Raw genomic sequence first — 23,647 nt, forward strand, 5'->3', positions numbered from 1 at the left:
GTGGTGGTTCTGTAGAATTCCATAAGGGCTGCTTGGAGTGTGTCGCTTGTTAAAGTATTTGTAATCAGATAAACTTATCTGTGAAACTTACCTCTCCACATGTACAGTCAGGTTCCACTGATCTAGGCCTGTGTGAAGTGAGTAGTGACTTTCTTCTCCAAAAATCGCTTTACATTTGCCGTTTAATGCATTTGCACGTGTGAGGTTTGTCTAGCATGCATTCCAGTGGTTAAAGGACAGGAAATAGTCCTGAAATCAAAGCTTGCAGAGGGGTTATTTGCCTTTGAGTTCTCTGACTCCCTTGTGTTTGGAATTGTTTTACATAAATCCATGTCTTAATGAGTGCAGGTTTGAATTTTTTACATATGTTTTTCCTTTCATTTTTCTCAATCATAGATTGTGCTTAAACCCTAATTTCTAAGTCTTTCAAAAGCTTTGAGTTAATCTCCTCAAGCCGCTGATTTATTTAACCCACTCAGAGAGGACGGAGAGATGAATCAAATGAAAGAGCAACAAATACTCTCTGGAGTTTAAATAAACTAAGCAAGAGGGAAGGTTTTTAATGTCGAAATGCTTAAATAATGGCATTTACCTAGTAATTTGCCTTGCAAAAATGAATTGCAAAAAATAAGAACTTTCACTGTTACATGTAATTACTACTCAAGATAACTGTGAAGGCAAACAGTATTATCTCGTTTTCAAATGCTGACAGGAATACACATATAAAGCAGTACTGGAAGGAAAACAATTCTTCCCCTCCTTCCAGCTTGTTGGTGAGAGGGGAGAGATGAGAACAAACCAACCCTGCAGAAGCCGTTTGGATATGTAGCTCTGAGGCTTGGGGGAAGGAACCATGGGAAGTTTAAACGTCAATTATTGAACCATTCTGGTGAAAAACATTTACCCCGTTAGCAATTAACTGAAGGTACTAAATATGTAAGAAAAGCGTATATTATTTTCAGTAGAATTACAGAATTAATTTTACTGTGTATTTGCCCTTAATTTCTATGCCCTTGAACAGAAACATAATACGAATGGCTTACCTATATTTTCCATTTTGTTTTCATTTGCAGTTACTTAGATGAGAAATGTAAACAGAGGAGGGGAGACTTCTGGAAAGTACAAACACATTACAGTGGCTTTATTCCCTATTGCTGTTAGATGCATTTTCTTAGAACAATAAGCACCTCCCCTCCAGCAAAGCAATAATGTATCATATGGCTGAGAGATTTGCTTTTGTTGTATTTGACCTAGATTAAACCACCAGTGATTAGTATCCTGACATTTGCTCTTAAGCCAAAAGATCAAATGTGTTCCTGCAAAATTGCTATAGTTTTCAACAGGTACTGAATTATATGTAATATCTCTGCAGATAATTACATGTGGCAGAAAGTATCATGACCCTGTGGCCCTTTTGTTTATGGGATCTGGGGGGCTTGGGAGATACCAAGTGGTGTAGAGTCTTTGAAGAGTCCAGGGACTGGGATGGGACTTCCAGGATAGTAGGTACAGTCAGTCCCATTCCTGCCTTCTAGTTTTCTTCTGTTTCTTCCCAGGAGTCTGTGCCTTCAGCTTCTCCAACTGGTACTCCCAAACACAGTGTGAGGAAAATGACAAGCATGGAGGACCCGAAAGGGACCCATTCCGGGGGGCTGTTCATGATGCCTCCTGTTGGAATGAGTCTAGGCAGCCTGAAGAGCGAGTTTGTGCCAAGTACTTCAACCAAGCAGCAAGGGCAGCAAGCCACACCCTCTGTTGGTCAGGTTTCCAGGAGTCCAGGTAAAAGAGGCGAGAGGAGCTGCATGATGAAGGTGGGCAAATGCATGAGACCATTGGAGGAACCTAAGGGGGGGGAATGTATCCCGTACAAGCAGATGCCCACAAAATGGTAGCATGTCTTTAGTGATAATCCGATTTTGATATTGATTTAGAAGGCTTAAGAACATTAGGATGTAGATTTAACATTGGGCGGCTTCTAGAGTAGGGTTAAATTGGTAAGACAGTGTAAATAAAGAGATTTAGATTGTCCGTTAGGACTTATATGTCAAAACAGTTGCCACCAGATGGTGAGTATAACTAGAACAGTTCCTGCATCCTTAGACACATCCTTGCAAGTCACTATTTAATTCTAGAAAAATAAAAAAGAACTCTGAAAAAAATATTAGTGTGAATTAGGTAACAGAAGAAATACTATGAGTGAAGTTTTTGAAAGACATGAACTGCCCAGTTATTGGGCTCTTCTCTAGAATTTGACAATTAGCCATTCCAGATGCAAGCCTAATTTTGGCCTTTTGGTTTTCTGGATGGGTGATGGATTGGATAAGTGAAGTGTCGCTCCAAGGAGTGTGGGAAGCAGAATATGATTAGCCCCAAAAATCAGTGGATGAAAATCAGTCCACTATGATTGGACTTGGAGAAATGTGGGACGCTAGCTGAGGGAGGCTGCTGAACGTCTTTTGTTAGATAGATGCAAGGAATGGTTAACTCCTTGTAGTACCTTGTAGTCCCAGAGGTGAGAGCAAAGTGGTTTATGGTTACATTGCTGATTAAAGGAGATTATTGTAGTCATCAGTAAAAGACTGGGTATTGAACACTCACTACGTGCCAGACGTTGTGGCACATTCTTTCATCAATTTTTGCGTTTTATCCTCATGATATAGAGTTTTATTTTTATCCCCATTTTATAGATGAAGAGGCAGAGGCTTAGAGAGATTAAGTAACTTGACCATAGTTTTGTAGATGTAGATGGTAAATGGTAGAGTTGGACTATGAATTTAGGTAGTCTGACTCCAGAACCTGCAGTCTTAACCTACATGATATTGCCTACCAGTCTCCAGTCTACATATGCATAACAAATGCATACAGCACGGGGTGGGGTGGGGCTGGGTGCACACATAGGGCCACTCAATACACGTCTTCTGTTGCTGTTGTTGTCCTGGTGACAATGATGATTAGGAATAAGGCCAATTTTACATATATTTAGAAGCCTATAAGAAGTGATTCGGGATGTTTTATAGAAAGATCTCTTTCCTGACAATATTTCTCCTCCTGATTTGCAGTTTGTTTCTGGAATTCTATATGTGATTAAGATTGGGTTAAGGTAGTGGTTTTCAAACTGCTTCTGTATATCCCTGGGATTCCATGACAACCCTAGCAAATCTCTGAAGCCCTTTCTTTGTTCCCATCCCTTTTCCCCTTCTGCCACACCAGCTCCATTTTTGTCTACTTCACATATTTATCGATGCAGTAACAAGGCAAGAACTAATTCAATTAGTGCCTGCCTAATCCAGGTGTTAACAATGTTTTGTTCTCCTATATATTAACACGCTATGTTCTCCTGTATAGTAACATGCTATTAGACATAGTTCCTGCCATGATGTGAATGATATGAGAAAGCCATTAAATAAGCTTTATATTGACAGATTAAGATAATCTTAATCTAAATATTGCCAGATTAAGATAAATGTTATGGGAGAGACAGAATGGTGTAAAGCGAAAGAACAGGACCCAGTTGAGACGAGAGGAGGGTATGCTGTGGGTAAGACTGTTCAGACAGCAAGGAGCCTGGCATGTGGGGAAAAAAAGGCCAGTGAGCCCGAGACTTCATGGGCAAGGTAGAGAATGGCTTGAGATGAGGTTGGAAAAGTAGGCAGTGGGCTTAGGCAGGGCTTTACGGGGATTTAGGGGAGTTTCACAGAAAGAACTTTGCATTAAACAAAGCCATCAAAGTATATAAAGGAAGAGAATGTTTTGGTCCCACTTATTTTTTTAAGGATTACTGAGGTATTTTTGTGAGCAGAATGGTTTTGTGAGGGCAGACTGGAATTGTATAGGTATATTGGAGGGGAGTTTATGGTGGTCTAGGCAAGAATGGAGGTGGTTTGGATTAGATCAGTGCTGGTGGAAATGGTTACATGTGATGTTTGTTCGGAAAAAAGAATTTTGCTGCTGGAAAATTTGTAAACCTTTGGGTAACATTATCTCTACATGAGACCCCTGTGGGATCTCCTTGGGAGGGAGCATATTAAGTACTTTTCGTCAGAAGCCCTTTAGCCTCAGTTAGTGTCTCGGGACAGCAATGAGACACTGAGGGGACGTGGCACAGTATGTGCTTGCATGCAGGTGGTGGGCAGGAGATGTCCAACATGTGGAGCATTGTGGACGGAGGTCTTGGTGCCAGAGTGGAGACTTCTGGTCACCCAGCTTTCTGACACAGGCAGTGCTAAACATTTTCCAAAGAGAAAATGAACTTTCTTTTGGCTTTTTAGTTTTATTCTGGTCCAGCCCTTTCTGGGTCCCATTTTCTTCATTGTCTCTCTTTCCTTGGGTCTGTGTAGAAGACCACGTCTGCCTGCTAGATTGCATTGTCGTCGATCTACAAGACATGGACATCTTTGCTGCAGAGAGACACCCACGAGAGTATACTAAGGCCTCGGAAGACAGTAGTGGAGACCTGATCTTCTCCTCCTATTTTGTGCGACAGACAGGAGGAAGCCTCTTGACTGAGCCTTGTAGATTGAAATTGCAGGTGGAAAGGAACTTGGACAAGTGAGTGATTTATATTCAAATAACTGTCTGTTGTAAGTAGAATCGTAATAACTTGGAAATCAATGCTATTAAGTCTGGAAGGGCATAGGTATTCACTTATTTTTTCATCTATGTAACAAATATCTATTGAGTCCCTACTATCTGCTAGACATGAGGGCTCCTGTGATGAAAGAAAAAACTTCTGCCGTCATGGAGCTTACGTTTTGTTGAGGGATATAGGAAGGTGAGTATATGATTCTAACTTAGTGTTTGATTCAGTGTTACAAACTGTGTTGTAGGATTGTAGTAGGTGCCTTGGAAACAAAGAGGAAGGGACATGAATTTAGCATGGATTTTGATGGGAGTAGGGAGGTAGTGATGGCAGGGAAGGTATTTGGAAGAAGTGACATTGGATTCTATGTTTCAAATACAATAGATTCTGGACCTGCTATTGCTGTTTACCCTGGAGCTCCATTTAATGAGAATAATTGTTTAGATGCTATTTTGCCCATTTCACTCTATTAAGCCTTCTGAAAGTACTACATAAAGACTGATGAACGGACTCTAATTTACCTTTTAATTGGCTTCAAAACACAGGATGCTTAATATCTGTAGTTTAGAGCATGGCTTCAGTTGTCATTAGTTCCACATCTGGCTGGGAAACTTACTGAAAAGAAACATTCCTGACCCCACCTGAGACCAGCAGAACCTGACTCTCAGGGCCTAGCCTCAGGTGTGTATTAAAAAGGTCCTCGGGCTTCCTTGGTGGCGCAGTGGTTGAGAGTCCACCTGCTGATGCAGGGGACACGGATTCGTGCCCCGGTCTGGGAAGATCCCACATGCCGCGGAGCGGCTGGACCCGTGAGCCATGGCCGCTGAGCCTGCGCGTCCGGAGCCTGTTCTCCGCAACGGGAGACGCCACAGCAGTGAGAGGCCCATGTACCGCAAAGAAAAAAAAAAAGAAAAAAAAAAAGGTCCTCTGGTGGCGCTTATGCTCGCCTGGCCCCTGTACCTGGACTGGGACTGCTGGTTACAGTGTATGATGCCTTTCAGTTTGGAGCACTAATTTTGGAGAAAGCAGCAACATTTGCATCTTAACTTCAGGGAAAGATGAGGCATGGCTGTAAAGTAATGAAAGAGATTTTCATTTGTAGCATTTTGAAAAGCAGTGTCACTACTTTTCCAGGGTGTCATTTTAATCCCTCTTTGGCTACTCTCTTTGCAGTTCTTGGGCTTGGGCAAGTCATTTAATATCACTGTTTTGTTTCTCTCTGGATTAATGATACAGTTTAGCCGCTCTCACTGAGATTTTTGTGTTTCATTCTTACTTGTTATTCAAGTGCTCCCTGGCTGGCTTTCAGTTATGGTTGGCATGGGCTGTATTTTATTTTACTGGCTTAGAAGTCTTAAGAGGAGCTTCACTATTTAGAAATCAAACACTTTGTTTTCTTTTCAAGTAAAGCTTTCCAAAAAAAAATGTGCTTTACTACTCTGTTTATCTAAACTTTACCCACTTCCATCAGTGTTTATGTGCAGATAATTATACCCTGTTAGCCCAGATAGAAGGTGATGACTGAACACAAGGTATTCTGTCAGCTTCTCACAGCACAGACACGGGAACTCAGAGGTTCTTGGTAATCCTTTCCAGCTTTTCTTTGTTGATTGCGTGACTAGTCTTTTTTCACCTTATATGTAGGTTTTTCTCCATAGACAAAGTAGTTTTTTGTATTCCTCTTCCACTTCAAATCCTAACCCTCTACTTTATGTACTCAGCATAGTGTCTGCAGGATCTGCGATGCCCACTTCACCTCTAGGAGGGTAGAGAAAAAGCTCTTCAGTGTTGGGATGAGGTATCTTCCCCCCACCCAGGCATTTTCAACTTCACTCCTGCCCATCTCAGCTGAAATGAGTGACTGATTCAGGTTTTATCCTAATGTCCCATCTGGGCTCATTATGAAACACTGGTTCTGCCTTTAGTTATCACTAAATGAATAAAGAGCTTGTCACCTTTTCTTTTTCATCAAAATATAGTTGTACAATATTATGTTAATTTCAGCTATACTACATAGTGATCAGACATTTTTATGAAATGATCACCACCATGAACATAGTAACAGTCTGTTTCCATACAAAGTTATTATAGTGTTATTGACCGTATTCCTCATGCTGTATAGCAGCGGTCCCCAACCTTTTTGGCACCAGGGACCAGTTTCGTGGAAGACACTTTTTCCACAGACCTGGGTAGGGGGCGGTTTTGGGATGATTCAAGTGTATTACATTTATTGTGCACTTTATTATTATTACATATTAATACATAATGAAATAATTATACAACTCACCATAATGCAGAATCAGCGTGAGCCCTGAGCTTGTTTTCAGTTGCCACTCACTGGTAGGGTTTTGATATGAGTCTGCAAGCAATTGATTTATTATGGTCTCTGTGCAGTCAGACTTCTCTGCTAATGATAATCTGTGTTTGCAGCTGCTCCCCAGTGCTAGCATCACTGCCTCAGCTCTACCTCAGGTCATCAGGCATTAGATTCTTTTTTTTTGAATTTTATTTTATTTATTTTTTTATACAGCAGGTCCTTATTAGTTATCCGTTTTATACATATCAGTGTATACATGTCAATCCCAATCTCCCAGTTCATCACACCTCCCCCCCTGCCACTTTCCCCCGTTGGTGTCCATACGTTTGTTCTCTACATCTGTGTCTCAATTTATGCCCTGCAAACAGGTTCGTCTGTACAATTTTTCTAGGTTCCACATATATGCATTAATATACGATATTTGTTTTTCTCTTTCTGACTTACTTCACTCTGTATGACAGTCTCTAGATCCCTCCATGTCTCTACAAATGACCCAATTTCGTTCCTTTTTATGGCTGAGTAATATTCCATTGTATATATGTGCCACATCTTCTTTATCCATTCGTCTGTTGATGGGCATTTAGGTTGCTTCCATGACCTGGCTATTGTAAATAGTGCTGCAGTGAACATTGGGGTACATGTGTCCTTTTGAATTATGGTTTTCTCTGGGTATATGCCCAGTAGTGGGATTGCTGGGTCATATGGTAATTCTATTTTTAGTTTTTTACGGAACCTCCATACTGTTCTCCATAGTGGCTGTATCAATTCACATCCCCACCAACAGTGCAAGAGAGTTCCCTTTTCTCCACACCCTCTCCAGCATTTGTTGTTTGTAGATTTTGATGATGCCCATTCTAACTGGTGTGAGGTGATCCCTCATTGTAGTTTTGATTTGCATTTCTCTAATAATTGGTGATGTTGAGCATCTTTCCATGTGCTTTTTGGCCATCTGTATGTCTTCTTTGGAGAAATGTCTATTTAGGTCTTCTGCCTATTTTTGGATTGGGTTGTTTGTTTTTTTAATATTGAGCTGCATGAACTGTTTATATATTTTGGAGATTAATCCTTTGTTCATTGATTTGTTGGCTGATATTTTCTCCCATTCTGAGGGTTGTCTTTTCTTCTTGTTTCTGGTTTCCTTTGCTGTGCAAAAGCTTTTAAGTTTCATTAGGTCCCATTTGTTTATTGTTGTTTTTATTTCCATTACTCTAGGAGGTGGATCAAGAAAGATCGTGCTGTGATTTATGTCAGAGTGTTCTTCCTATGTTTTCCTCTAAGAGTTTTATAGTGTCCAGTCTTACATTTAGGTCTCTATAAACTCCATTTTGAGTTTATTTTTGTGTATGGTGTTAGGGAGTGTTCTAATTTCATTCTTTTACATGTAGCTGTCCAGTTTTCCCAGCACCACTTATTGAAGAGACTGTCTTTTCTCCATTGTATATCCTTGCCTTCTTTGTCATAGATTAGTTGACCATAGGTGCGTGGGTTTATCTCTGGGCTTTCTGTCCTGTTCCATTGATCTATATTTCTGTTTTTGTGCCAGTACCATACTGTCTTGATTACTGTAGCTTTGTAGTATAGTCTGAAGTCAGGGAGTCTGATTCCTCCAGCTCCGTTTTTTCCCCTCAAGACTGCTTTGGCTATCTGGGGTCTTTTGTCTCCATACAAATTTTAAGATTTTTTGGTTCTAGATCTGTAAAAAATGCCATTGGTAATTTGATAGGGATTGCATTGAATCTGTAGATTGCTTTGGGTAGTATAGTCATTTTCATAATATTGATTCTTCCAATCCAAGAACATGGTATATCTCTCCATCTGTTTGTATCATCCTTAATTTCTTTCATTAGTGTCTTACAGTTTTCTGCATACAGGTCTTTTGTCTTGTTAGGTTGGTTTATTCCTAGGTATTTTATTCTTTTTGTTGCAGTGGTAAATGGGAGTGTTTCCTTAATTTCTCTTTCAGATTTTTCATCATTAGTGTATAGGAATGCAAGAGATTTCTGTTCATTAATTTTGTATCCTGCAACTTTACCAAATTCATTGATTAGCTCTGGTAGTTTTCTGGTGGCATCTTTAGGATTCTCTGTGTAAAAGTATCCAGTCATCTGCAAACAGTGACAGTTTTACTTGTTCTTTTCCTATTTCTTTTTCTTCTTTGAAACTATGTTGAACAATAGTGGCAAGAGTGGACATCCTTGTCTTGTTCCTGATCTTAGAGGAAATGCTTCCAGTTTTTCACCATTGAGAATGATGTTTGCTGTGGGTTTGTCGTATATGGCCTTTATTATGTTGAGGTAGGTTCTCTCTGTGCTCACTTTCTGGAGAGTTTTTATCATAAATGGGTGTTGAATTTTGTCAAAAGCTTTTTCTGCATCTATTGAGATGATCATATGGTTTTTCTTCTTCAATTTGTTAATATGGTGTATCACATTGATTGATTTGCGTATATTGAAGAATCCTTGCATCCCTGGGGTAAATCCCACTTGATCATGGTGTATGATCCTTTTAATGTGTTGTTGGATTCTCTTTGCTAGTATTTTGTTGAGGATTTTTGCATCTATATTCATCAGTGATATTGGTCTGTAATTTTCTTTTTTTGTAGTATCTTTGTCTTGTTTTGGTATCAGGGTGATGGTGGCCTCATAGAATGAGTTTGGGAGTGTTCCTTCCTCTGCAATTTTTTGGAAGAGTTTGAGAAGGATGGGTGTTAGCTCTTCTCTAAATGTTTGACAGAATTCACCTGTGAAGCCATCTGGTCCTGGGCTTTGGTTTGTTGGAAGATTTTTAATCACAGTTTCAATTTCATTCCTTGTGATTGGTCTGTTCATATTTTCTATTTCTTCCTGGTTCAGTCTTGGAAGGTTATGCCTTTCTAAGAATTTGTCCCTTTCTTCCAGGTTGTCCATTTTAGATTCTCACAAGGAGTGCGCAACCTAGATCCCTCGTGTGCACAGTTCACAGTAGGGTTCACGCTCCTGTGAGAATCTAGTGTCGCAGCTGATGTGACAGGAGCTGGAGCTCAGGTGGTAATGCGAGCGATGGGGAGCGGCTGTAAATGCAGATGAAGCTTCACTCGCTCACCCACCGCTCACCTCCTGCTGTGTGGCCCGGTTCCTAACAGGCCGTGGACCCGTACCAGTCTGTGGCCCGGGGGGGGTTGGAGACCCCTGCTATATCGTACATCCCCATGACTTGTTTATTTTATAGCTGGAGGTTTGTACCACTTTACCCCCTTCACCTGTGTTTGCCCCAGCCCCCACCCCTCTGTTCTTTGTACCTTTGAGTGTGTTTCCCTTCTGTTTTGTCATCTTTTTTTTTTTTATTGCTTTCCCAGCTATAATGTTTAAGCTATTTCTGAGTCTCATGAGATTTTTCTTTATTAATAGATTACTTAGTTAACTCAGATTGGGGACTTTCTAAATGTATATTTTGGGAGAAAAGTGGCCTTTTGTAGCTGACGCATGACACTCACGTTATACTAACTTGCTTCGTGTGGACCCACATGAAATTTTTGTCATTGGACGTTGTAAATTAATTGGTTGATAATGTAGGTGGGTATATGTTAGCACTTATATTTGGGTGTGAGCTATGTCAACATTAAGTTAGTGATTTGTTTGTGAAAGTGACCTTTTTTCTTTTTCCATAGAGAAATAAGTCATACTGTGCCAGATATATCTGTCCACGGCAATCTCTCCTCAGTCCACTGCTCTCTGGATTTGTACAAATACAGGCTGATCCGGGGTTTACTGGAGAACAACCTTGGAGAGCCCATAGAGGAATTCCTGCGGCCTTATGATTTACAGGACCCAAGCATTCATGTGAGTACGATGTTAGGTTCCTCCGTAACTCTTGTGGTCTCAGCTGATGGTCATCCTGGGTATCTGTTCCTCGAAGTTACCTGGGGAAAGAAGATGGAACCACGAGTGAATTAGGCTTCATGACATCGACCCCATTTTTAGATTGGCATCGACTATGAATTGATCAGCATTTTCCTCTTCCAGACTGTTCTGAGCGGAGAAGTGTACACGTGCATGAGCTTCCTCATTGATATGGTAAATGTAAGTCTGGAGCTGAAAGATCCAAAAGGAAAAGAAGGTGCTGGGTCCTTAGCCAGGTATGGCTTTAATTATAGTGTTTTACTGTTAGTAATGGTAATACAAATAACACACACATTGTCCCCTGACGTAGAACAGAGGTCGCAGAGTGGTGGTTCACAGCTAAATGTGGTCTGCCCGCAAGATGCTTTTTGTTGGTCTGCGCAGTGCTTTTTTTTTTTTTTTTTTTTGGGGCGGTACACGGGCCTCCCACCGCTGTGGCCTCTCCCGTTGTGGAGCACAGGCTCCAGACGCGCAGGCTCAGTGGCCATGGCTCATGGGCCCAGCCGCTCCGCGGCATGTGGGATCTTCCCGGACCGGGACACGAACCCGTGTCCCCTGCATCGGCAGACAGACTCTCAACCACTGCGCCACCAGGGAAGCCCCGCAGTGCTTTTTAAAAGTTTAAATTCATCAGTCTCTATCAGTCAAGATAGTTGAGGTTAGGCTGTAGTAAAGGCACTCCAAAATACCAGTGACTTAGAACAGTGACGATGTTTTTTTCTCCTCGTGTTTCATGTCTGTTATGGGTCTTGGGCTGCTCTGCTCACTCTAGTTACTCTGACTGACAGCAGTTTGCTGTGCCAGCAAGAAAAACAATAGCCCTGGAGTGGTCTTGAACGGCAGTGGAATCCCTGGTAAACCCCGTGGGGCTAGAACGTGGTCCCACAGGAGCGCAAAGGAGTCAGGAGGTAGTTTTGCTGTGTGTCTGCATGGGGGAGCCCCAGAGCTATCTGGAGCAGCAGTGATGACTGCCTAACTGGCCAACATTTGAAAACTGGGGAATTGCACATAAAAAGTCTGGATTTCAGCTTTTGAAAAATTAGAAGCTTTGGCAGTACTGGGCCCGTGTTCTCAATTGGAAGCATCTGGAAACTGAGCAACAACTTGGGCAGCCTTTAGATAAGGCATGTGCTTACCCAGCAGTTCACTAATTTATGTCATTTTCTTGGTTAGTGTAGGCCAGAAATTTGCGATTACTGGTATAAAACCCTCAAGAGTGCATTGTATTTTCACACTTGATAATCTTTTCATTTTCATCTCTTGACAGCCATGGAAAGTTGAGCAGATATTACTCCTGTTTTCCAGATAGAGTTTTTGACTAGTGTAAGGTCAATCATATGGCTGGAAAAGTGGTTCAGTATTTGAAAACAGGACTTCAAGTCTAGTAATTTTTCCATGGAAGCACTCTATCTTCTATTTTGTATTTCCCTTAAAAATTCATTCAGGCCCGTATCTAATTCAGCTGATCAGAACATGGTATGGTGGAGCTGGGGTCCCAGATTGATTATCTTGTGGGCCAGCAGTTTTTTCTGATGACTGGTTATGCCCTTAGCTTTTTTTCCAATGTGGAGTAATTCTGTATGGATTGCCCATTGCAGCTTTCTCTGTTATTAAAACAGTGGCAGTTCCAGATGCATTCTCTGTTGTTGCATCAGCTGCATTATTTCTCTGTATGAAAAGTATTTGTTGTGGCAGTTCCCAGTAAACTTTAGTGGTCTTATGTAAAAATTCAGCCGATTCTGGAGAGAGAATCTTCCACGCAGACTAGGAGTTGACCGATGAAGGACTAAAGGGACCCTTATTATCTCTTGGGGATTATCACAAATATATAGTGTTACTAAACTTAGGTGAGAAATGAGAACGCTAGTGAACCAAGTATATAATCAATACGTGGTATTGTTATTCCTCACGAAGTTCCTACGGACAAGAGCATCTCCTTGGAAATGGAAAGTGAGATACAAGGCAAAGTGACACTAAATCCATTTTGGGGACACTGTTAAAATCTGTGACAGATCTCAGAGTGGAAGTTATTCTTCATAGAACTTAGGCATATTTATGATTTTGTTCTTTTATCTTAAATGTACATAATTTTGTAAAATGGAAGCGTTCAACATCTTGTCTGCTTTCTCCCTTAGATTTGACTTCAAGAAATGTAAACTGCTCTATGAGAGCTTTTCCAACCAAACGAAGTCCGTTAACTTGGTTTCCCATTCCATGATGGCTTTTGACACCCGCTATGCTGGGCAGAAGACCAGTCCTGGCATGACAAACGTATTCACCTGTATCTTTCAGCCCTCTAAGAACAGCAGCACTACCCAAGGATCCATTCAGATCGAACTGCATTTCAGGTAGGGGATCCAGACCCTGACTTTGCCTTTCTTTATCAGGACATTTCCTTCTGTGGACATTGGGCCAAGACCACGTCGGCTTTCGAACATCAAAGGAGCAAGGAATCAGTGGGAAGATAAATAGATAATGGCTTATCAGTGCAGCACACCGTATATTAGTATTCCTGTAACCATGCAGTTTCATTTATTGGCCAAAAGATGTCTCTGTTGCCTTAAAAAAAAGTTGTTTAGAATTAAACCAGATTCTTAAAATTAAGCAGCTGTAGACTGTTTTAATATGTAAAGTGACTTGGGGAAGGAAGAAATTGTGCTTATGTAAGAGGAAAATAAAAGTCTTTCGGTCTATAGAAATAGCAGAAGCGAAAGTGGTTTTGACTTGCATTATTGATTTGTTCATGCAAGTCTTAATGACTGACTTCTCCATGTAAAAAGAGCTTTAGTCTCTTTGAACTAGATTATGTTTTTCTTCCTGGTATTATGGGAGGCAGTGTTGTGTGTAGAAAGAGCCCATGTTTGCGGATCGTATAGCTGGGCTCAAACCTCGCTCTACCACTTTCTAGTAATGCATCCAAGGACAAGTTCCTTCATCTCTTTCAGCTGCATTTTCATCTTCTATGAAATAGGAAAGAATAACTGTGCCCACCTGACCCACCTCATGCATAGGGTGGAGGTAGTGCTTAAGATATTCTGGCATATACCACTTGGCACAGATGGGAGCTGTTGTGATGATTCCTGATGTAGCTTGTGTTATTTGATGACACACTACTGTAAGATTTTATGACTAGGTGGGCTTATACTGGAAAACTGAAAAATTAGGTCTGATCGATAGAGATTCAAAAGGAGACCTTTGGAACTGATGTTGGTTTCATTCTCTTAGTGCTTAATGTTATCAGATAAATTGTAAATATAAACCAGTAAGTAAGAAGGCTGGGAAAAACATCTTGGTTAGGCAAAAAAGGAAAAAAAAATTATCAAGATTGTTCTTACATTTGTATGTTTAAATATGTCTGACATTTCAGCGTGCTGTTCAGTGAATTCCTCGGGGTTGAGGTTTTTTTAGGGCGGGGTCGCTATCTCCATATGCCTTTAGGAAGTCTAGCAAAGTAGATATTTAAACTTCTGCATGAACTTTGAAAAAGTTCAGTAATAAGAATGCTAGTTGCCTCTTACTGAGCTGCACCATGGGCCAGGCACTTTACCCACCTTTAACTTAATTCTCACAAGTCTGTCCAGTGGGTCACTTCTTCCCTGTTTTACGGATACTGATATAGAAGCTTGGAGGGGGTTAAATAACTCTTCTAAGATCACACAGCCAGTGAATGAAGTAGTCAGAGCTGAGACTTGGGCTTGGGCCTCTGATTTCAAAACCCGTGTCTTTTCTAACACTTGTCAGGCCTACCACATTTTAGTGATTGGCCTGACTGTAGTCAGATGATAAGCTGGCTGTGATTTGCAGTTCCTTTGTTTGAAGATGATGTTTATTTGAACAGAGGGCTTACGTCTATTGCTCTTTGGCGCATCTGCAGAAACAGTTTCCTTTTGGGTTTGCTTTGCTGTTGATCTGGCTTCCTAAATATCATCTAGTTGTCCCACTTATCATATTTTTAATGTAGAAGGAGCCTTAAAATGTTGATATATTTATATACTGAAGGTGTATAATTTCTTGGAGGCTAGTAATAAAGTCCTACACCTTGGCTCTTGCTAACAGAAATACCATTGTTAGTGATAGGGTTAAAATGTTCTCTTGATTGGAACTTTTGAACGCCTTCTGTGTCTCAAGAAGAATTGCTCTTCTGTTGGGAATTTGTGTGTCAAATATAAATCACTTCACAGTGTTTAAAGCCTTGAAATATTTTCCAGAAAAGGGATCAGACACACTTTGACTTTTCCAGTTAGTTCATAGCTCTGACGATCTGTGTTCAAAATGGGGTGGAAAAATTTTACTGAGGGCAACATTTTTTCTCTATTACAAAAGGGTAAAGTGTTTCTGTGAAAAATGCTGTGTCTGTATGAAGGAGACATGCACCATTGTGCCCTTTTTCTAGAGGCAGTGAGCCAGGTTTAGGAGAAATAAGAGCCTAGAGAGGCCAGCCTTAAAAATATCTCCAAATCAGCTTTTCCTGAATAGAAGCCCCTTTTAGGACTGGGAAGCAGGTATGTGAAGCAGAGCCCCAGAAGTGATTTTGGGCTCATAGAACAAAGTTCAACCCAGAAAACTCTACAGGGGTGTCCCTAGCCCATCCTTCTTCTATCTTACCCCTCTCTGCCTGCTGATATACTAACAGGGCCTGGACAAGCCCCTGACCGCACCATGGTTTGAGGCCAGGCCTGAGAGTCCTCCTTGGACTATAATTCTATATTTCACCCCAAATATAGAATTTGGGATAATGAGGACAACAGAACTAATACTCTCTCCCCTTCTCCCGCATCTCTACTTCTAGGGCACTTGGGGTTACACCCACAGTTAATGTCATCTTATTTGTCTACCTTCTTTGGCTAAAAGATACGGGCTTTCAGGCCGGTTCCAGCTAGAAAAACCATTTCATACTAGTATGTAAATTGGATGTTTATAAAGAAGTGACCCTAGACATCAAAGAAAGAGTACCTCATTGATCTTCTAGAAACAGCCTGTAGGGAAGGGAACTGACATTTTTCGAACCTGTTATGTGCCCGGTGCTTTATCTCTTACAGTGTTATTATTTCTCAGTTTATAAGTGGCGAAGCAGGCTCAGAGAAGGTAGGTGGCTTACCCAAGATAACACAGCTTATAAGTGACAAGATTTAAGCCTGCGCTCTTCCTACTACACCGGCATTTCTCAGCCTCAGCGCTGGTGACATTGTGGATTAGAACATTCCGTGTTGTGGAGCCTCTCCTGTACGTTGTGGGATGTTTAGCCTCGTCCCTGACTTCTGCGCACCAGATGCCTAGATGCCTGTAGGAACCCCTTCAGTTGTGGCAAAAATGTCTCCAGGGGACAGAATCACCCGGTTGGGAACTGCTGGACGACATGCACTCTATTGCTTTCTTATAGCGTATTCCTTTTTGTTGAAGAATCTGACTGACTTCTGAAAACATACACTGAATATTTTATTAAACCCGGATTCAGAGTTTATTGATACTCAAAGTTCAGTTTAGAAAATGCTGGAGTACCACCTGCCCCAATTGAGTCACATATTTGCAAGTTAATGAAATATCATATTTCTCTTTTCCTATTTTATTTTTATGATCTTCCTTCTTGCAGGTCTACAAAGGATTCCTCCTGTTTCACAGTAGTTCTCAACAATCTCCGTGTGTTTCTCATATTTGACTGGCTAGTGTTAGTGCACGATTTTCTCCACACCCCCAGTGATATTAAGAAGCAAACTAAAGTTACTCCTTCACGCCACCGTAACCCTAGCAGTGAATCTGCTGTAATTCCCAAAACCGTGAAAAGTGGAGTAGTTACCAAGCGGTCTTCCCTTCCTGTGTCTACTGAAAAGCACCTGGAGGTCAAGGTCAATGTAACAGGTAAGTATATGTAGTTGTGAGTCACTGATTCTTAGTTTGGATATTAGGCTCCATATGTGTCTTACAGGATGACTTTTCTGCTGCCTCTGCATTTTGACACGAGCACTCTTACACATTTGCGTCCTTTGCAGACCAACAGGTGTCAAAGTTCCTGACCTCCGTTTTCAGGTGGGATTGCCTGGCCCACACTGAGCTGACCCACACTGGGCTTCAGGATCTAGTCCCTCTCCTCTGCTGCCCTAATGCATATGCCTGGCCTGAATACCCACCTGGGCAGTGGTCTTTTTTCCCAATGTTAAATCTGGCTTCAATTTTCTGTTTGATCTCTAGGGCCTCAGCAGTTGTACCTTACAGAGTTTAAGCAAAGGTGGTATGTGAACATCTCAGTGTAGAAGATAAATAAGTGAGGGGATTGTTACTTTCTTTACAAAAAGAATATTTTCCTTTACAAGCAGATTTACTACAGTTTTTGTTAACTAGTAGACTCTTACAGTACATCTGTACATAAGATGTACTGTACTAAGATATACTGTTTATTGTTCTGTCTGTGATATACCCTATCTACTGCTCAGTGGTTTGGAAGAAGCTGGAGAGCACACTGCACTTGAAGTGGATTTAGTTTCAAAAGTTCAATTTATACATGTTTTTTGATGAAAACGAAAAGTAAATTTGCCATGTACAGATGAATAGAAAACTGTCTGTATCTACTAATTAAAAAAAGTCTAGTGGTTGAGAGTCTGCCTGCCGATGCAGGGGACACGGGTTCGTGCCCCGGTCCGGGAAGATCCCACATGCCATGGAGCGGCTGGGCCCGTGAGCCATGGCCGCTGAGCCTGCACGTCCGGAGCCTGTGCTCCACAACGGGAGAGGCCACAACAGTGAGAGGCCCGCATACCACAAACAAAAAAAAAAAAAAAAAAAAAAGATCATTTAAAAAAAAAAAAAAGTCTACGTTAAATTAGTCCACATTCTTTGTAAACAACTTAAACAGCTACATAGATGACCTAGTGCTTTATGCTGCCTAGCCAACATTAGTATCTGAATCCACTTCCTGGGATTTTTAAAACAAGTCGTCATTTGGCGAGGGAGCTTCTGAATGTCTGTTCTGCCTCCCAGGAGACCTAGCTTAAAACTATATGCTAAAGAGAGAAACTGCATCCCAGTCTTTTCTGCCTGTGCAGTGCTCTGTCAGCTCAGCTGTGGCTGGCCAGATACAGAGAACTTGTTCGGGGTGGGAGTGAAGCGAGTGTCGGCAGGCGTCCTGCAGAACGCACCTTTCTGGCCGATGTGTCAGCCCCCGCCCAGTAAACGTGCTGCCTGGTTTGCGACAGCCTGCTGCTTTCCACCTCACAGCTTTGGCTTAGTTGACGATGCCGTCCTTTCCAGGCACGGAGTTTGTGGTCGTTGAAGATGTGTCCTGCTTCGATACCAACGCCATCATTCTCAAAGGCACCACAGTGCTCACCTATAAGCCCCGGTTTGTCGATCGGCCCTTTTCAGGAAGTTTGTTTGGCATTGAGGTAAGAAGTCTGTGTGTTGATTGAAACACTAAATGTTTGGCTCAAGAGAAAAGCATCTGGAGGAGAATTTTACCTCCTAAACTTTCATTCAGGGAAATAATGAATGGGATTGGAGGGCCCTTGTCCTCGTCTCTTCATTTTCTCCTCAAATCTACCAGGTTATTCTAATGTGTGAATTCAGTCGCCCAGTGTCAGGCTGTGAATGTGTGGAGGGACTTTTACCTCTTTCTCTCTCGCCCTCCCTTCCTCAGAAAGTTCGAGGAAACTCTTCTAGTCCCCATTATCCCGCCGGGCTCCTTGTCGTGTCCTCCAGTTCTGCAGGTCTAGGCCCTGGCGAACTGTGAAGGTGAGGAAGGGGTCCTTGTTGCTCCTGTATCCCCTTCCCCCCACGTTCAGTGCTTGTCCCTCCAAAGACCTAGGGCTTTATGGTCATGGAAACTTGTCTATAAAAGTGTTAAGGACTTTTTGTGTTATCCTTCTGGGAATATCTGATGTATAAAAGGGCACGTCTAGAGAGTCAGGCCTGACCTAAAGGACTGAGTCTCTAATAGAGGTGCTTGTGGTTCTGATCTGATCTCATGAAGGGGCTGATTTGCACTGGGATGGCTTTTGTAGCCAGAAAATTACATTATACAATGTCCAGCAGAAACTGCTCTGCCTCTTTTTAAGCCAGGATGTGTGGAGACAGAAGGAGAAACGAGGTAGATTATTATCTCTGTCAAATGTTCTTAAGTCACTGATCTCAACTAACATTCCTCTTGTTAGAATATTAGAATATTTGGTTAGGGATACTCATCATTTCCTTCCCATTTATGATTAAGCTTTTTCATACCCAGTTCTTTCCAGTGGTATTTCAGAGGTTGAACGAACAAAAATTATTTTCACTGTCAGCAGCATATGGAACTTCTTTTTTTTTTTTTTTCTGGTCAGAAATAGCTGAATAAAACCTGTAGAGATTTTATTTCTCTACCACTTGTTTCTCTCATGTAAAGAAACCTCAGTGTGAGAGGAGAGGGATTTGCATGCTGGTGTGATGTGATGTGAGTTGGTCATGAAATTGCGATTCATCTGCTTTCCAAGCCACCACAATACCAGCTTTGAATGGAAAAGTTTAGTGATTAATTAATGAACTGTCAGGTACAGTTGGGTTTTGTGTAGCAGAAGCCCCTGAAGGAAAAAGGAAAATGAAACTTTCCTGCTCCAAACCCTTAGAAAAACTACAGGCAAAATATTTGAGATTCCTGGAAATTCCTTTCAATCTTGTTCTTTAGGCAGCACAATTGGATCTGAATTTAAGACCTCCCTAATACGTCATTGGGGGAGAACTTACAAAGAAAGCAAAATGATGAGTTAATCTCGAATACAGCAGAGGACCTTGGTGGCGCATGTTTTTCAGTAGCACTAGAAAATGCCAGAAAGCGGGGAGGGAGCAAGGGAGACCAAAGCAATGCTTTCTTCTGTCTTCTTGAGCGTGCAACATAATTTGGTCCTAGGATGGGACCCTTTTCTCCCTTTTCTCCCCCCATAAATATGTTTTTTTTTTAAATTATAGAACATTTCAAACATACACAAAGTAAACAATAATATAATGAACCCCTGTGTACCTTTCACCTAGGTTCAAAAATTAATGTATTTATTTTCAGTTGTGAAAGTAACAACTATATTACATAAAATTAGGGAAGGGGAGGGGAAAAAATCACCTATCCCACCTTACATAATCTCTCTTGACATTTTGATGTGTTTCTTTCCTTATAGTTATGGCGTAATATTATTTTGATTGGGCTGCTTTTTCACATAACCTATATTGTAACTGTCTTCTTATGTTTCATATGGTCTTTTAAACCGTTCCTTTTAAATGGCCACAAAATATTTCTAGTAGATGTGATAAAACTTTGGTTGCTCTTAATTTTTTGATTAACTGTTAAATAATGGTTCAGTGAATTTTTCTATGTTTTGCATTATTTCCTTGGGCTAGTTCCTAGTAAGAAGTAGGATTACTGGATCAAAGGGTGTGATGTTTTTAAGCCTCTTGTTACATATTGCTAAACTGCCTTTCCCACAGGCGAACCACTGCGCTCCTGGCAGTGGGTGAGAGCCTCAGCCTCCCTCTTCACAATGTTCATTTCAGTGGTTGCTCTGGGCTTTTGATATTATAGGGCTGAGTGCTTCTGAGACGGTCTCCTTTTCTCCTGATGGTTAGACTCTTCCTGAATCAGACATTAATTCCTGCCATATTGCATTTCACTCTCTAGGTGTTTTCATGCCGACTAGGAAATGAGCAAGACACAGCTCTTTCAATTGTTGATCCAGTACAAATTCAAGTGGAGCTGGTGGGGAATTCTTCTTACCAGAATAGTTCAGGATTGATGGATGCATTCAATAGTGAAGACTTCCCACCTGTCTTAGAGGTAATGATGACAAATCTGTGTAACACACTGAGACACTCGCAAACACTTTCCTTTGCTTGAACTGCTTACTTAACTCTGCCAAACTCAACAACATTTTCGTTACTTCAGCAAATACAAAATAAATATGAGTGTCTCTGCCCTAGAAGATCTTTCAGTCTTGTGGAGGATAAAAGACCTTTTAATTGTCTGGTGTGATCTTGAAGTTCTATAAAACTTTACAGAAAGCAGAGTTAGGAATATTGACTGTGAGTGAAGCTAAAAGTGAGTCTGATCCAGAGGGGTAGGATGTAAATAGGCCGAGAAGGAGAGCATTCCAAATTAGGAAGCAGCAGAGTCAGGGGCAGAAATGGCCCAGCAGACCTGAGACCGAGGGAGGTCTCACTAGAAGAAAGAAGTCTATAGGGCAGTGAGGAGGAGAGGGGAGGAGAAGCAGAGCAGGTGAAGCCAGGCAGGGACGGCTTAAGACTGATGTTATATTTCTTCGGTAGAGGGGGAATCATTAATTAGTAATCCATCTGAACCGTAGGAAGATTGAAAGAGAGAGAAAAGCCATTCTGATTTTCGGGCTTCAAAAATAATGAAAAATAAGTAATAAATAAAGCACTGTACCGAGACTTCAAACAGACATCCCATTTTAAGGTGGTCTTGTGTTGGTGTCTGTACTGCTTTTACCGGTGGTAGCTGAGTTGCTGTTGTCTGGGGAGGACCAGATTTTCAGAAATATTAATGTGGAACATGACTCATTTAAAGTTCTGTTTGAATAAAGGAGAGATAAATTTTGTTGGGTGGTCAGAGATTTTAAAAAATTAAATAGATCAAAGCAAAATGGATGAACAGAGTGTTGCTAATAGGTGATCCTGTCTCCACCAGAGCCATTCTCCGATTCTCTGCTTTGATGATCAATGTGCTTGTATGAAGATCATTCTACTGAAGTATTAAGTGCTCTAGTAATTTTCCTTGCTTAGTGTTTTGTATTTGGTACAGTTTTGTGGCATTTGACCTCACAGCTGGGACATTTTACCTCATGGCTATTAATGCTTAATTTCAAGATCTCCCCTGTCTTCACAATGAGAAATGTCTGTTGGATTTCTAGAACTTGAATTAGAGTGGTACCTGTAAGAGGTGTGGACACAAAAGCAAGTGCAACTTTAAAAACTGCCACCTTTTAAATTTTGTTAGATTCAGTTACAGGCCCTGGATATCAGACTCTCCTATAATGATGTTCAGCTGTTTCTTGCCATTGCAAAATCCATCCCAGAGCAAGCTAATGCTGCAGTACCAGACACAGTGGCCTTGGACGCCAACTCCTTCAGCACTTACCTTCCTGGTGCATCTCGAAGGGGAGAGGAAATCAGAGAAGGGACAAGACACACCTTAGACCCTGTCTTGGGTAAGTATTAACCATAAAACCCACTCAGTCTTCCCAAAACTCCCCTTCTTTTTAACTTTTCAGATTTTCTTTTGCACAGTTAAATTGTTCAGGGTAGAATTGTGTCATTAAGTATAATTGTAGGTCATAAGTATGACTGTCTAATTTTTTTTAATTTAAAAATGAACAGCCCAAACCAACTGTTCTAGCCTACAGTATTTTTCCTTTTACAGTTTCTTCCAGAGATATGGATAATGCTAAGGTTTAGTTTTAAACTTCAAGTTTTCCTCCCAAGTTATATGGATAATAATACTAAGTTTCAGTTGTAAGCATTTAAAAGACAGCCAATATAGGGAAAAGACTTAAAAATTTCAGGGTACAGTTGACAAATTCTAATTAGGAGCTACTTTTGCCTATAGCAGTGCAGTGTTTGAGTCCCCAGTTTCTGAATTTCTTTTCTTGTTTTTTTTGGTTCTTTTTTGCTTCAATTAGTCTGTGGGTTAATTTACATTAAATTACTTACAAAAATATATATACCATTTCCCGCCCCCCCCCAGAGTTACAACTGGCTAGACTGCAGGAGCTGGGGTTTGGCATGGATGACTGCCGCAAAGCTCTCTTGGTGTGTCAAGGTAATTTGAATAAGGCTTTCCTTTATCAGCTGTTTATCTTGATAATGTTTATCTTTCCATGAGCTGGAGTGTGTTTTGGAGACCCTCCATGATTTTCTGTGGGCTGAAGATAACTTGGGCCAGTAATAATGAGACACAGGATTTTATAGTGGACATGGCTGTGGGCTCTGGAGCTGACTGCCTGACTTCAGGTCCTTACTCGCCACCTGCTGGCTACTTGTTCGTGACTTGGGCAAGTTTCATGTCTCTGTACCCGTGCTTCCTTATCTGTAGAGTGAGGATAAGAGGACATCCCTCAGAGGTTTGAAATAAAGAAGTCACTCTATGCAAAGGACATGAGAAGGTACCTGACACACAGCATGTGCTCTGTAGATGTTAGCACTGTTGCTAGTGGGAGTGGTAATGGCAGTGACGCTGGTAGGCATGGCCATTTATTGAGTTCCTCTGGGCCTAGTCCTGCTTCTTGTTGAATCCTCATACCCTTGGAGGCAGGCATCATTACCCTCACTCCAGTTGGAGAAACCAGTTCAGAGAGGGTACATAAACTCGTCTCAGGCCACCTGTTAATGCGGGGTGGGATGGGTTTAAAGCCAGGTGTGCCCGTGTTCTTTCCTCTGCATCACACTACCTCTCCACCTCCCTCTTTGTTCCCCTTTCTCTTCAAATCAGAGATACAGCAAGAGCTGTATTTTTTCCCAGTCTTGATACTTGCATGTATATTCTCTCTTTTTATTTCTCTATGTACTGTATACAGGCAGACCTTGGAGATATTGGGGGTTCAGTTTCAGACCACCGCAATAAAGAAAATATTGCAATAGAGCGAGTCATACAAATTTTTTGGCTTCCTGGTGCATATAAAAGTTACGTTTACACTATACTGTAGTCTGTTGAGCGTGCAGTAGCGTTATGTCTTAAAAATGTACATGTCTTAATTAAGTAATGCTGTTGGAAAATGGTGCCGGTATACCTGCTCGACACAGGGTTGCCACAAATCTTCAATCTGTAAAAAGCACAGTATTAGCAAAGTGCAATAAAACGAGGTATGCCCGTGTATCCAACATACGTGTGTGTGTGTGTGTGTGTGTGTA

The 23,647-nt window shown here is 41.3% G+C and overlaps 1 protein-coding gene across 7 annotated transcripts in view; it reads left to right on the top strand.

Annotated features, from left to right (window-relative positions):
* The window catches only part of VPS13D (vacuolar protein sorting 13 homolog D), a 244,855-nt gene that overhangs the window by 57,223 nt on the left and 163,985 nt on the right, over positions 1 to 23,647 (top strand). For 6 of the 7 annotated variants that reach the window (XM_079912392.1, XM_079912393.1, XM_079912394.1 and 3 more), the window contains 10 exons: positions 1,557 to 1,779; positions 4,338 to 4,548; positions 10,543 to 10,714; positions 10,898 to 11,010; positions 12,910 to 13,122; positions 16,365 to 16,630; positions 18,017 to 18,150; positions 20,403 to 20,558; positions 21,738 to 21,948; positions 22,485 to 22,559. In XM_079912392.1, the coding sequence (XP_079768518.1) occupies positions 1,557 to 1,779; positions 4,338 to 4,548; positions 10,543 to 10,714; positions 10,898 to 11,010; positions 12,910 to 13,122; positions 16,365 to 16,630; positions 18,017 to 18,150; positions 20,403 to 20,558; positions 21,738 to 21,948; positions 22,485 to 22,559 (1,774 nt within the window). The remainder of the gene's footprint in view (positions 1 to 1,556; positions 1,780 to 4,337; positions 4,549 to 10,542; positions 10,715 to 10,897; positions 11,011 to 12,909; positions 13,123 to 16,364; positions 16,631 to 18,016; positions 18,151 to 20,402; positions 20,559 to 21,737; positions 21,949 to 22,484; positions 22,560 to 23,647) is intronic. The other variant, XM_079912395.1, reaches the window with a different exon arrangement.

This window comes from Stenella coeruleoalba (genome assembly GCF_951394435.1).
Source record: "Stenella coeruleoalba genome assembly, chromosome: 1".
NCBI classification, from domain to species: Eukaryota; Metazoa; Chordata; class Mammalia; order Artiodactyla; family Delphinidae; genus Stenella; species Stenella coeruleoalba.